Below are 15641 nucleotides of genomic sequence, written 5' to 3'. Positions count from 1 at the left end.
CTCCTCTCTCTCACCCTCCTCCTCTCTCCCTCTGCCTCTCTCCCTCCATCCATCTCTCTCTTCCTCTCTCCCTCCATTTTCCTCTTTCCCACCTTCTTTCCGACACTTCCTTTCTTTCTCACCCTCCCATGCTCTCTCTCCCTCCCTCTAACACAGTTCCCACCCTCCCAATTTATCTCACTCACTCCCATCCTCCCTCTTGCCCTCTCTCCCTTCCCCTGTCTTCCTTCCTCTCTCTTCCTCTATCCCTCCCTCCCTCACTCCCTGCCTTCCTCTCTCGCTCCCTCCCTCTCTCTTCCCCCTTCCTCCCACTCTCCCTCCTTCCATTCCTCCCTCCTTCACTCACTGTCCCTCCCCCTCTCTCCCTCCCTTCCTCTCTCCGTCCCTCTCCCCTTCTTCTTCCCCTCTCCCTCCCTCTCTCCTTCCTCCTTTCTTCGCTCTCTCCCTCCCTCCACCTCTCCCTCCCTCCATCCATCTCTCTCCCTCCTTCTTCTCTCCCTCCCACTCGCACTACCTGCTCCTCACTTGCTCCCTTCCTCTCCCTCATCCCTCCCTCTCATTCATCTTCCCTCCCTCTCCCCCTCCCTCTCCCCCTCCCCTCCCTCCCCCTCCCTGCCATCTCCCACCCTCCCTTCCCTTCTCCCCTCTCTCTCTCCCTCGTTCCTCGCACCCTCTCCCATCCTCCCCTACATCTCCCTCCCTCCTTCTTGCTCCTCCTCCCTCCCTCCTTCTCGCATCCTTGCACGTCCCTCCTCCCCACCTCCCACCCTCTCCCTCCATCCTCCCCTCCCTCCACTCTCCCTCTTCCCTGCTCTTCCTCCCTCCTCCCACCCTCTCCTTCACATCCTTTCCTACACCCTCCCCTCCATCCTCCCCTCCCTCCCATCCTCTCTCTCCACCTCCCACCCTCTCTCTGCCCCTCCCACCCTTTCTCTGCCCCTTCCACCCTCTCCCTCCCCCTCCCACCCTCTCCCTCCCTCCTCCCCCTCCCACCCTCTATCTCCCCCATCCACCCTCTCCCACCCCCTCCCATCCTCCCCTCCTCCCCTCTCCCTCCTCCCTCCCTCCTTCTCCCTCCCCTTCCTCCTTCTCCCTCCCCTCCCTTTTTCCTTCCCTCCCTCCCACAATCTCTCCATGCCTCCTCCCCGCCACCCTCCTCTTGCCCTCCCTCCTCTTGCCCTCCCTCCCCCTGTGCCTCCCGCCCCCTCCTCCCCTCCCTCCTCCCCTCTCTCCCCTTCCTCCCCTCCCTTCTCACCTCCCTCCCCTCCTTCCCCTCCCTCCCCTCCTCCCTCCCCTCCCGCCTCCCCTCCCCACCCCTCCCTCCCCTATCCCCTCCCTCCCCTCCCCCTCCCCTCCCTCCCCTTCCACTCTTTCTCTTCCTCTCTCCTTCCTCCTTTCTTCTCTCTCTCCCTCTCTCCACTTCTCCCTCCCTCCATCTCTCTCTCCCTCCTTCTCTCCTGGCCTCTCCCTCCCTCCCTCTCCCTCCCTCACTCCCAGTCTCTCCCTCCCTCCCACTCTCACTGCCTCCCTCCCTCCTTCCCTCTCCCTCCCCCTCCCACTCTCCCCTCCCCTCTTCCTCCTCCCTCCCCTCCCTTTTCCCTTCCCTCCCTCCCACGATTTATCCATGCCTCGCCCCCGCCTCCCTCACTCTTACCCTCCCCCCTCTGCTTCCTCCCTCCCTCCCTCCTCTGCTCCCTCCCTCCCTCACTCCTTCCCTCCCCTCCCTCCCCCACGCCCCTCCCTCCCCTCCTCCCCTCCCTCCCCTCCTCCCCACCCTCCTCCCCTCCCTCCCCGCCCCTCCCTCCTCCCCTTATCACCCTCCTCCCCTCCCTCCCGTCCCTCCACCCCTCCCTCCCCTCCACTGCCTCCTCCGCTCCCCTCACTCTCCCCTCCCCTCTCCCCTCCCTCCCCCTTCCCTTCTATCTCTTCCTCTCTCCTTCCTCCTGTCTTCCCTCTCTCCCGCTCTCCACTTTTCCATCCCACCATCTCTCTCTCCCTCATTCTCTCCCTCCCTCTCCCTCCCTCACTCCCAGTCTCTCTCCCTCCCACTCTCACTGCCTCCCTCCCCCTCCTTCCCTCCCTCCTGCCATCCCCGTTCCTCTCTTCTCCTACCTGCCCCCTTGGCCCTGCCACCCCCTTCCCATCCTCCCCTTCGCACTCCCTCATTCCCCCTCACTCACACCCCCTTGCGCTCTGCCCCTTCCTCGCGCCCCCTCCCTTCCTCTCCCTCTTCCCTCCCTCCCGCTCTTCTTCCCTTCTCCTCCCCCGCCCTCTCCCCCTCCCTCTCCGCCATTTCCCACGCTCCCTCCCCTTCTCTCACCCCCCTCCCCTTCTCCCACCCCCCTTCTCCACTCGCTCTCTTCCATGCCCCTCCACCCTCCCCTCCATCTCCCTCCCTCCTCGCTCCTCCTCCCTCACCCCTTCCCTCCACCCCTCCTCCCACCCTCTCCCCCACCCCCGCCTTCCCCTCCCACCCTCGCCTCCCCCTCCCACCTTCCCCTCCTCCCATCTCCCTCCTCCCTCCCCTCTTCTCCCTCCCTCCTCCATCCCTCCTTCTCCCTCCCTCCTTCTCCCTACCCCCTCCCTCCTACTCCCTACCCTCTCTCTCCTACTCCCTCCCCCTCCATCCCCTCCCTCCTTCTCCCTCTCCCTCCCTCCTTCTCCCTCCCCTTCCCTCCTTCTCTCTCCCCTTCCCTCCTTCTCTCTCCCCATCCCTTTCCCCTTCCCTCCCACGATCTTTCCCTGCCTCCCTCCCTCCTCCCGCCTCCCTCCCATCCTCCTCCCCGCCTCCCTCCCATCCTCCCTCTCCCTCCCTTCCCCCTCCCCTCCCTCCCTTCCTTCTCCCTCCCTTCCCCCTCCCTTCCTTCTCCCTCCCCTTCCCCTCCCTCCCCCTTCCCCCTCCCCTTCCCCTCCCTCCCCCTTCCCCCTTCCCCCTCTCCCCTCCCCCCTTCTCTCCCCCCTCCCTCTTTCCATGTCCCTGTCCTCATCTCCAAACAATCCCAAAGTTTCGCTGCTGGAAATACGAGCCTGGGCTTTCCCAGCGTCGCTCCCAGTCTGAAAGGGGTCAGCTTCCCGTGTTCCAGGCTGGAGCCGGTGATGAACAGGAGACAGTTAACAGATTACTGCCCTTTGCAATAATATTTAAACAACTTTTCTACCCCTGACACAACAAACAGACGCAATTGCAAAACAAAACGAACACTATCAATTTACGGAATTCAATCTGTGCCCCTGAAAAACAGGCACAGATTAATTTTCCCAAACTCGGTATAATACACAAGAATTTTACTTTAAAAGCTGTTAAAATGAAGAGAACGATAGGACGTGCTAGGTGTAAATGGAAAGCGCAGTTTAATATTTGTCGCTGAAAGGCATACAGTTCTAATTTAATCAGCATTTTAAGGACCCATTCGGGTTGTTTTCACATTGAATGAAAGAGGTGGTAAAATCTGGTAAATAATTTGGGTGTAATGTGTTATGACTGGGATTTCCGTTTGTTTATAGACAACCTAGTGTTCTACAAACAGAAATAGGGGAGATGTATCAATAAATAACCCATTACATCAAAGCAACACTTACAACAAGAAGTAACTTTTTGGCGGTTTAAGACAGTGACATTTAAGACTTGGCCCGGGACAAGTGCATCGTAGACTCCCCCCCACCCGCCAATCCCATCCCATTACTTTTTTAACTAGGGTGGTCTTCAACTTGAGGAGTTTCCTGAAACTTTCTACTCTTAAGAATTGTGCCGCCCTTGCATGAAACAACCCGAACGAACTCATGTTTGTTTTATTTCGCTGTTCTTATTTTTTTGTAATGATTCTTTGTCTAATTGTTTTTTCTCTCTCCCTCTCCCTCTCCTGTTGTCTGCAGCTCGGCGATTGAGAGCGAGTTTAGAAAACTTCAGTGGGGAATATAATTTAATTAGAACAAAGCAGGACTCAGACTCATTAACATTAATCACCGGTTCAGAGAAAGTGCCTGTTTTTTTTTCGCCCCCTTGCCTGGGAAGAAAATAATGAAAAAAACGACTCCTTGCACCCGTGCACTGGTGTGACCTGTGCTTAATTAGCACCGTCCTGTGATTAATAATTCAATATTTACTTATTGTTGTCGATATTTTCAATAAAGAGCGGATGACAGTTTTAAAGATCCCTCTTTTTTTATATAAGGCACCGTCAGGATAGCTTTAAATATTCATAGTGACAGAGCAGTGCAAAAGCAAACGCCGAAGATGAAATATCATGTTCTTTTAAATGCATTGTGACAGCTCTGGAAACAGCAGCTGATGAATCCTCTATTATCCGATCAGTCCATTCGCCGCTCAACGTGTCCCTGTAATTGGCCCGACATCAGTTTAAAAGCAGACCAAGGAAATCGTTCTCCCTTTGAGGAAAAAAAATCTTGGACAACACGATGGTCAATGTTTGAGAGAGAGAGAGAGGAAATCTATTAGTGTGTGTTGTGTAGTGGGTGCTGAGAAATTGCATATGTTTACTCTGTACTCTGTTTAGTATTTAACCAGGTAGCAATCAACCTGCGGGAGCCTGGGCCCGTGCTCGTCAAATCCTCCAGCATTGTTTTGACAGCTCATATATTGTTTATTGAGGTGGATGTCATGTATAATTAGCGATCGATATGGAAACGCTTTCAAGCGGTCTTAATACCCACTGGTACCAACACACACCGACTATACGTCTCTGACGTCAGACGCGATTAACGTTTCTTATTGGTCCCAAATTCCCAAAGCCTGGGCTAATTATTGGATCCTTTATGTTCATAAAGTAAAGACACATCCTCCCCGTCCACTAGCATGTCAACCGGGTTTCTACTTTTCCTGCATACGTTTTGAAGTTCACCCAAATCCTTTAAGTGCAAGATTTTTCTCCCCCCCCCCCCCCCCCCCCCCCCCCCCCCCTCCCCGCACCACCACCTCCTCTCTCTGCCTCTCTCTCTCTCTCTGTCCCTGGCCCCCTTTTCCCCCTGCAGGGAAATGATGGATAGCAGGATTCTCGAGCACCACCATGCTCAGTTTGGAGGCACGTTGGCCAGTATGGTAGGGTTCCACTACCCCCTCACTCATCACCATGTGTACGAACTCGCGGGCCATCAGCTCCAGTCTGCCAGCGTCCCCTTCACCATAGACGGATTACTGAGCGGCTCCTGCACGGCGTCGGTGGTCAATCCGTCCCCTCTGATGCCTTCGGCTTGTAACGTGAACGGGGAGAGCCAGTCCTTCAAGCTGTCAGGTAAGAGAAGAGAGGAGAGAGAGAGAGAGTGTGTGTGTGTGAGAGAGAGAGAGAGAGAGTTCGGCCCTCAGCCAGGCCAAGAACTGGACCTAAAGGTTTGCCACAGAGAGAGGAAGGGGGCAAAGAGATAACGACAAACATAATTATATTATACAGCAGAAACTAATTAAAAATTAATAATACAAGGGGATTATTGATTTATTTGAAAATAAAACGGAAAAAGGTCGTTTTGGACGTAGACGAGTACAATAAATAGCTAGGTAACTCCAGAGCAAGGAGAGTAACCAGGATACTGTGTGTATATCAGGTATTTTGAAAATACATGCTGGTTATATACCGGCAAAGGGCTAGACTAGACCCGGAATGTCTGGGGCTTCAGTTGTATTTGTTTTGAGTGTGTATGGAAGAGATGGACATGTGTGTGCGGGAGCTCTATAGCCGTGGGAATGGGTAAGTCGATGCTGTGGGAACGAAGCGCTCCTTGCTCAGGTCTGTGACTGTAAAAGCTGCACATATTGTTTTCATCAACCCCATCTCTGGAATCGCTGCGAGAGAAACTGCATCGATCCCCGGACTGGCGTTAAAAACAAAAAGCCGTGAACAACAATACACTGTGGGACAATGCACCTGCACTTCAACCAATTCAAACACACTTAGAAATCGCAAACAGCCAGTGTCGATTTCATTGGGGTTATTTGCAGAGTGCGAGGAAAAATAACTATGGTCTGTTTCGTTCCTGCAATTAAAAAAAATGCACGTCATCTTAATTTGCACTAATTTCGTGGAAAGGAGTACAGTTTTGAGAAAAAAAAGTGCAGGTAACAATGGTTAGAAGGCCTTATTGGATTGTAATGTCTCCGTCTCGTATTATAATCCCAGCGAGGAATTCATGTACTTCCTACTATCTGACCGTCTTTATTTTATTTATTCTAATCACTGTTTTCCTTCTCCCTTTATTTTGTTTTACCTCCTCCCCTCTCCACTCCCCCCATCCCCCTCCAAACAACACACACTCCTTTTCTTGTCACAGATTCGTCGGACCCCGAAAAGGACACCCCTGGCTGTAAGCGAAGAAGGACGCGGACCAATTTCACCGGCTGGCAGCTGGAGGAGCTGGAGAAAGCCTTCAACGAGAGCCATTATCCAGATGTCTTCATGAGAGAGGCGCTGGCACTGAGACTCGACCTGGTGGAATCTCGGGTTCAGGTAAAAAATAAATAAATACATTAAAATGAGACATCAAGATAAAACCCGCATCATAACAAAAGCCCAGTGGGTGTCGAAAGGCTGCACTGTAATAATCTAGCTGACACCATTCAATATTTATCCTAATGTTGTGACATCTCGCAGTTCGAACGGGCTGCTGTCAACGTTAAAATGCGTGTAATTCGTATTTTTCACATTTTAAGCACAATTCATGTTATTATCATTTCCATATTAAATGCAGTCGAAGATGGTGTTAGGATGTGAGCTTCATAAAGGGAAAACAACAAGTGTACTGTAGCTTCAGACCCCTGTTTTAAAAACAACATCATTTGCTAATGTTTTGAGTCTGGTAAATTGGTTTGCCATTTTTGTGTTTTAGAAAATGAAGTGTTTGTGTATAAATGTAAAACAAAAGAAGCCCCTTGTGGCAACAAGGAACGGTTAAAACACACAACAGGCTGTCCAAGTATTCCGCACCGATAGTGGAGTGTTTGGTGTTGCGAATGTGTTTTTTGTTGTTAGAATTCCTGCTGTGTTTACCTTTGTGGGCCTGGACATAAACTCTTAAACGGAAAGCTGTGTAAACAGCATTATAATGGGAAGAAGCCATCTATCTAACATTTCAGTGGGAGGATGGAAATAATCAGGTGGTATACTTTCTCAACATTTGCAACAGGCTAAGCTCTGTGTACGTGAAATATGTTTTTTTTGGGGGGGGAGGGATTCTTCTTTTAAATGTGGAACTTGGTTAAAATGTGTTATGAAACTCCCGGGCATGTAGAAATCAGGGGGGATCAACTAATCAGCCCCCCCCCCCCCCCCCTCCCAAAAAAAACAAGCAGAAGGGCTGAGTGTAAAGTTAAATAAATGGGTTTAAAATTAGAATTCTATTGTCACAATCAGGTATAACAGGAGTGTGGCACAGGTTGACCAGACATATCATACCAAAGGCATAGCCGCTCCTGACCCTTCCCTGTTCTTAAGCACTTTATCCAATTTGTTGATAGGTAGTTAAGTGAGGTTTAGATAACTCCAGCATGTTTATTTCCCTTAAGACGGTAATGGGCACTTCCCATTGACAGAACAGTTGGAACCGACACAAAGAGAACTCCTTGTAAAACGATTATAGGGCAGTTTAATTCCCGTTTAACAAGGGACAGAATAAAAAAGACACGAGTGGGTTTTTTTGATGATCAGAGGGAACCTTTTTTTTCCACAAAATAAAACCTTGTTCAAATTCTGTAATTTTGAAATAAAAAAACCTCGATTGTGTATAACGGAAACGCGTTGTGTTTATAATTGAATGCTGATTTTCCTGCGTGTGTGTGTGTGTTGTGCAGAATGGGTAGAAGGTGGCAATATTGGGCTCTGTCAGGAACTAAGAGGATGACTGAGTTTATTAATAATTTCCTGTAGGAGCGAGTAGGAAAAGGAAACATTGAAGTGCTAAATTGCAAGTTAGAATTACACACTAAACCATGGTTACGAGGAACTGTCCGATTATTAAAGTCGCTCTGGATATGCACTCCCTTTAGAATAACCACATCGGTTTGCTTCCATTGTGCTCTCTCGTCCACCGCCCCCCACCCCCCCGCGGTTTTTGATTAGGTGAAGACTGATAAGTTGAGGGGCGGATTCAAGCTTTGATTCCATCTCCACCGCGGGGTTTGCAAAATAAACTGCTTCAGTTGAAATCGCGAAGCATCGATTTAATTGATAGAATTACACGCGAGATTAAATGCAATTCGTTTGTCAATTAACCTAATTCAGGTTTTCGTGTTGATTGTGTAAACAAGATGTTATTTACACAGGGGGGTGGGGGTGGGGGCATGACTCCCAAAACTTCCTCTTGCCACACACAGGTGCCGGAGTTGGTTACCTGTTCGATGCTGCCCCGGGTCATCAACAGACAACTTTAAACTTCGATTCCAACCTGCTGTTCTCTCCTCTCCCAACAATCTCTTCAATCCCAACCTTGGAAAGTTTACCAGTATACACGCAAGCAGCAAGGTTCTTTTTTTTTAAAAAGAAAGTGAGCTGGGCTAAATTTTCGAAGTTTTTCGTAATGTGGTGTAAAATTGGGCCAATATTTGACTGGGATATTTTTTGCTTTGTTTGAGAGAAATTGAAATGGAAATTAACCGTTTGGTGCTACGAATATTTCAAAACTGGCGGGTTAACGAGATTTAACAAACGGTTCAAGATTATCTTTTTTTTAAATTTGTTAATAAAATCCTTAACTGGCCACTAAAATCCAGCCGTTGGGAGGTTACAGTGGGGCTGGGTATGTATCTGTCTGTAGTGTCAGGAAATTCAAAAGAGAGAGGAACAAAAAAAAACATTGCTGAAACTGTGCGAAGTGAGGGGGGACTTGCTGTGAGATTGCATTGTAATGTCATTTTCGTTATTCGGCATGTAGGTCTGGTTCCAAAACCGCAGAGCTAAATGGCGGAAGAAGGAGAACACCAAGAAGGGGCCGGGCCGGCCTGCCCACAACTCGCACCCTACGACCTGCAGCGGGGAGCCGATGGACCCCGAGGAGATTGCCCGGAGGGAGATGGAAAAAATGGAGAAGAAGAAACGAAAGCAAGAGAAGAAACTGCTGAAATCTCAGAACAAGCTGCTGCACTCCGAGGGGGACTGCAGCATTGCCTCGTCCGGCTCCGATTCGGACAGCAGTGTGGCCAACCTGCAGACGGACAAGGAATCATCATTCCGTGCCCAGCCCAGCCAGCACTCCCCCAACAGCAGCAGAGACCACACCGGCGCTAACTGTGAAGCAACGGGGCGAAAGCTCTCCCACCACCAAAGAACCGCGTCCCAGAGTAATCCCAGTAGATCGTCGGATCTGGACTGCAACCGGGACAAACCTCAAAGTTACCTGTGCACAAACGGTCGTTCTCCCAATCTGACAAAGTGCGACCAAAGGAACAACCCTTTCAGCGTGGAGAGCCTTCTTTCTGATACCATGCCGCGGCGCAAGGCTCACTATGACTTCCCCACCTTGCCCAACCCCAGAGCAGTCATTGGGAAAGGACATTTCCTTCTGTACCCCATCACCCAGCCTTTGGGATTCATTGTGCCCCAAACCAGTATCAGGACATCCCCCGTCCAGCCTCCGTCCCCCTCTGGGCCTGACAAAACAGCGGCGGAAACAGACCAGGCCCATTCCACTTACCCCGGGACAAATTCAAACTCCACACAGACCAATTGCCCCGGGTCAGATCCGAGCCCCGCACAGACCAGCTACCCCGGCTCAACTCCCAGCGCCACAACAGCCAACTACCCCGACGCCAACCTCAGCCAGCCCGAGCCCAGTAAAGCTCTGGCCTCGGAAAGTCCCGATGAACTGACCCAACAGAACCCGGACTCACCCGAGCCAGTAAAAACAAACTGCCCTCCAGAGCACATGACAGAATGTGAAGAAGTGGACATGGACTGAAGCAGCTTCAGCACATCTGCAAAGCAGACACAAGACAACAGAGGGACAAGAAAGGTGGAAAACAAGGACTTTCCGCGTATAATTCACTAGATAAACATGTCATTTCAGTTTATTTAGTCTGTTTGCTATGCAGGTGGATGTCTGTGCGATTTCTCACCGGCCAGCAGATGAGTTCAGATATGAACCTCGCCCTCTTTCCCGAAAACCCAGCCAAAACAGTTTATCTCGTACACACACGGTTAACGCCGGTGTCTGGCAATGTATAAAAACCAATAATCCTCTCCTCTCATTGTGTAAAACCCAAACAAATGTATCAAATATTTATATATGATGTAACGTTTTTTATAAATAAATGTTTCTGTTTTAAAAAAAAACCCACCCTGTTTAGTCTGTGATCTGTCAGTGTTAATATCTGTACAGCAGCCGAGCTGCTCTGGGTAGACTCTCTGTTTGTGTTTATTACTATAAGACCTTTATTCATTAAAATGCTGTGAATCTGTGGCGAAGCCGGAGGGGCCGCGGTCCTGCCCGCTTCCTGCCGCGAACTGATATGAAAGTGATTATTTTCCCGATGGCAGCCGAGGTCGGGTTTAGCCCAAAGGGTTATTACACATTACCGATTTTTATAGTGATATGAAATCACACAAGTTCCTCCAATAATAGAATTAGCATGAAAGGGCTCGGGCAAAAAATTGAAATTGGAAAATAATAGGACGAGATGTGTGTGTGTGTGTGTGTGCATATTTGGCGGTGCTGAATTGGATGTGAAATGGAAAATCGTGGGCTGGAATTTTCATGAGGTTTTTCTTTGTCATGTATCTTGTAGCAGGCTATATTAAGATAGATGTTCGATGATATCCTTCATTGTTCTGTCGCTTATATTGATGTTCTGGTGTTATCATCCTATTGATCATGTGTCGCCTGTAATAGAACAGGGAAAGCAAACGCGTCTCAACAAAAGAAGAACACATTTGTTCTAATAGGGAGGAGACCCAAGGGGGGAGTTTGTGAGATTCAGGACAGCTGTACCGATAGAAAGAGGGGCGAAGAGAGGAGAGGAGGGGGCAAAAAAAGGGGAGGTGGAGGGAGGGGGGAAGAGAGGGAGGTGGGTATATGGAAATAAACTTTGCCAGAAACTCGCAACCAGCCTGACCCCCCCCCCCCATTCCTCTCACCCCCCCCATTTCTCTTCCACCCCCTATTCCTCTGCCACCCCCCCCCCCCTCCTCCTCCTTCTCACCCATCACCCCTCCCTCGCCAATCCCCTTCAATTTACAGGACACTTATGCAATGTAAACTACATCAGTTCCCTGGGAATTAAAATCCCAATTATTAAAACCATTAATTTTGTGGAGTCTGTGCACAGTGGAATTATGTTTACAGCCTACTTAAATATCGCTCATCCCTTCTGGTCATCGGCCCTTTTATTTGCAAATAAATTGAATATAATAATAAGGCAGGCTTAGTTCTGGTGCGCGCAGATGAATTTCTGAGCTCCCGTTCTCTTTAATAATATTTACATAATTTCCGCTCGGTGCCTGTGATATTTGCTCTGCAGGATGCATCAGCTTTTGGAGAGAGGGGAAAAAAAATAATTAGATAAAAAAAAAAGAGAGAGAATTTGTGTCGAGACGGACGTCACTTAAGACTCTCTGGGCAGAAATTGCATTCTGTACAAATTCAGTTAATAGGAAAATGATTGTCTCGGTGTCCTTAAAACTGGTCTCGCCTCAAATCCCTGACCTTAATAGGTCACGCTTGCCATTTCTGTATCCGTTTGTTACCAAAAGGTGGAAAAATATAATCTGGGGAAAGGGGGGGGGGGGGGGGGGTTGGTGGAGAGCCCCGGCGTTTAAAATGCTATGTTGTTTTAAATAACGTGAAATATTTCCCTTGCAGCAATAAATTGCCTCCTTTCTTCAATTTGCAGCTGTTCATTTTGTCCATATAGCTCATGTTTTATTTATTTACAGCTATAATGATTGCGGTTGTGAATGAGGCCGAGTATCGGTCGCTAGCAGACACATGTCCTTAAGGTGAATTAGTGATTTAGTTAAGCAGTTTAGTCCAATGTTGGTGCTGCTCTGAGCTCAATAGGGTTTTTTTTTTGCTGAGCCCGAGGAGGAAGCTGTTTCTAGACAAACTATCAATCGATCTAGCTCGCAGTCTCCGGGAGATGTGTCCGCGATGAATCATACTTTATGAATTCAATTTATACCAAGAGAAATTTTCAATTTGAACGCTGGATCATTATGGGACAGTGCAAATTGTTTTTGCTCTATTATGCATCGGACGCCATCATTTTTCTTTCTAATTACGGAGGTGTCAGGTCGAGCTGTCATCCCGGCGCTGATTTTCAATTTAACTGATCATCATACATTCATTTTCCCATTTGATAAATCTGCTATCTAGACGAGGCGCCATGCCCTGAATATTAAGTTGCACACAGAAAGGCGCAGTAATGGGGAGTGTGCATGCAATAAGTGCAGATCACGGAGCTAATTTAGCACCTTGTGCGCTTCCATCTCGTTTTCTGATTTTCAAATCTCCGAGGACTGAGCTGAGCCCAAGGGCTGCAGTGTTCTCTCTCACAACCGGTTCCAAAACGGCTGGTTTGTATTACAGAATTTCCAAATTAGGATATCAAGCTTAATTAATGGTAATTGAGTTCTTCAGTACGTGTTATTTTTATTTAATAGAAACAAATTTGCACAATTAATTATGAACGTAATTTTCAAGAGCCCCATTTGCAACACATTTCCAAATTAGTTGAAGCAAATTAGACGCTTTTATTATTATTCGCCCCCCCCCCCCCATCCACCGCTCAGAGTGTTTACCGAAGAAGCATATTTTTTGTTTAGAACCCCTACATCCTTACAGAATGATGAATTGCTCGGGTTTGGAAAGTGCAGTTTATTTTGTGATTTATTTTTAACCCGGGGTTGTACACGGCTCTGACAGTTTGGACAAATTAGCAATCCTTCGCAGCCGCCTCTAATGAGAGGGGTTTATCTCAGCGCCTCGCTGCTAGCGTGAAAAATTACCACGTACTCAATAAGAGGTGTCGGATCGATCGGAGAGCAGAGTGTAAATTACAAAAAAAAAAATCCTAACCACATTTAATCCGGAGACAAATTCATATAGATTAAAATAATACAACTGCAAATGGGTGCGAGACACTTCGACTCTACAGGAGAGTTTGAAGTCGAACCAAACTAACCAGCCTTTCCTGCGACTAACAAGATGTTGTTACCGAGCGGTCCAAGGTTGCGGTGCTGTCCGCAAGGTTTTGCCCCCCCAGGCCCCCCCTCTAAATTTTTAAACACTTAAGTTTTTTAAAAAATTTGAGATCCAAATTGATTCAACTATTTAATTAGTCCTGAATACTTTTCGCAGTCTGATTTTAGATTGTCCCTCCTCACTTCAAAGCTTGTCTGGCGCGCACCTTGCCAACCTAACGATAGCTTCTTATTAAGAATATAATTTATTTGCACTGATATTGCACACAGCTTCTGGGGAAAGTCTCCAAGGACTCTGGAAATGAACTGTACATTTAGTCTATAACAGCCCTGCTTATATTATAATGCAACTTCGGGCTGAGGGTCTGTCTGAAAGCTACACGAATTTACACATATTTTGGCAGAAATGTTGTGAGATATTCGAGTGATTTTTTTTACACTGAATGTACATTGCCAATGAAAGTGCTTCTTTAAAACCCGTACCCTCCAGTTTGATAGGAAGTTACATTTAACAAAAAAACTTGCGTGAAACTGTGTCAAACGGAGAAGCGATTAATCCAAACGATTTAAATTTGCAAACTGTAATTGATTCAATAATGAATTAAAAAGTGCCGCGTGTGTGTATATAATATATACATACATTTTACTCCAGTATTAGGGCGGAGACGGAAAGCTCCAAACGAGCCAGTCATTAAACTTACATTCAGGGTCCAGAAGGGACTGACCAGTTTTTAATTTCGCAATAAATTAAAAACCATCATCTCCTCCGATACCGTTCTGGAGAGGTTAGTCTGTGTGATTTTCTTTTTAAAAAAAAAAGGCGAAATGCTGCCTTATTGAGGGGATGGTTCCCATGTTATCCCGGATGAAATTCAGCACCCACACTGCCTCCGGAATCCTGGAAATTTGTTTCGATTTTCCACACCTGATTCTCTGAATTTTAATCTCCACTTTCTCGGGTTGCAGCCACGGCCCTGGCTGTCCTTTGAAAACAGTGATTATTTATTTATTTCATGGGCGTTTGTTTGGCGGCGAATTTGTAGGCAAACATCATTTAGAGACTTCACGCTTACACATTCTTAACTATTAAACAAAGACGGGCAGGGAGAGTATTTGTTTTCATACATGCTGTAGGTTACTAGGAGATGGGGACACCTGGGGAACTGAGGGAATCGTCATAAAAACACCAATTAAACCGGAGACTGATCAATAGAACATCAGCAGGAGCAAGCCAATAATAAATGATTATGACTGGAAAATTAGCTCCCCTCGTAAAATAATGCAAATTTCCTCCCCCGTTTGTGCTGCGCGCCAATAAGTAGTGTGGAGGTGAGGATTTACTTTTTTTTATTAAAAAGAACAGTTTTGTCTAAGCGTGCGAGTCGTAAACATTTATGAAGGTTATTGCGCGTATTAACATGATGGTAAGGTTCGAGATAGGGAATGCTGGCAATAAACACGTTAGTTACACACACACTCATACACACACACACACAGCTATGCATTTATACAGAGAATAATAATTTAATAGCTGCTGCCGGGTACCACAGTCCATTTAAATAATTAGGCGCTGTCTCCCTGTGATAAAGGTTTATCTGGAATTTTAGTTAAGAGACTCTTTCTCTTTCAGACTTAAACTCGCTGCACTTATTAAATGTTTAACGCCCAATGATCTTGCTCGTTTTCCTTCAGCTATTCTGCCTCCTCACAACGATTGCAGGCATCCAAATTGTTTCTTTTTGTACATTTCACAGTTAGCAATAGAGAGAGAAAAAAATAACTTTTCGGTGTTGGAAAGCAAACACTTGAAAGTAATGTGGAGGAAATGCACGGATCGAACGTATTAAACCGGGCAGTGCTGTGTTACACGCAGCCAGGTTTTTTGCTTGCCATCTCGCTTGTTGGAAATGAATCAAATCTAATTGAGTTTTAAATGTAATCTTTTCCAATGTTAACTCACGTTGAGGGCTTAAATAAAGGGAGCGGAAGTTGAGGAGGAATTCAAGTCAGGCGCTGGCTCCTTCAGTACATTGGATTTGGGAAGGATGGCACATTGGCTCACTGAGACGGAAATATGTATCAACACACAATAGAATCATGTAATGTCTTAAACTACAATGAGCATATTTACAATGACACTAATAAATACGGTTTTAAGAAAGAACGGCGTTGAAAATAGTTCAATATATTGTCTTTCCATTTCCAGTAACGGATTCCAAAATCTACGTAAAGCATATTTAGCTCGCGAGAATGTCCAGTCCAGGATTCCCAGTGATTGAATAGGAGAATCGACATGTGAAAAGGTGATTGCCCATAGCCGGGCCCATTCCGCTCTGCGGCAGCAACACAGCGCAGTCAGTGCATTTCCCCTAGTTCCCACTAATTATCACCTTATGGAACGTGTTTCATTAAGGAAGTCTGTTTTTAGTTAATTGTCAGTCTGCTGACCAAAAATAATAATCATTATGATCTGACCCTGACTGAATGACAGTAAAAGCCATTATA

The 15641-nt window shown here is 47.4% G+C and overlaps 1 protein-coding gene across 1 annotated transcript; it reads left to right on the top strand.

Annotated features, from left to right (window-relative positions):
* Positions 1–4945: 4945 nt before the first annotated feature.
* On the top strand, positions 4946–10215 carry uncx (UNC homeobox). Its single transcript, XM_038821165.1, has 3 exons — positions 4946–5249; positions 6280–6455; positions 8875–10215. The coding sequence occupies exons 1-3, from the start codon at positions 4994–4996 to the stop codon at positions 9895–9897; spliced, it is 1455 nt and encodes a 484-aa protein (XP_038677093.1). The 5' UTR covers positions 4946–4993; the 3' UTR covers positions 9898–10215.
* The last annotated feature ends 5426 nt before the right edge of the window (positions 10216–15641 follow it).

This window comes from Scyliorhinus canicula, chromosome 15 (genome assembly GCF_902713615.1).
Source record: "Scyliorhinus canicula chromosome 15, sScyCan1.1, whole genome shotgun sequence".
Taxonomy (NCBI): domain Eukaryota; kingdom Metazoa; phylum Chordata; class Chondrichthyes; order Carcharhiniformes; family Scyliorhinidae; genus Scyliorhinus; species Scyliorhinus canicula.
Note: the sequence above shows the minus strand (reverse complement) of the source record. Positions and strands in the feature narration are given on the sequence as shown.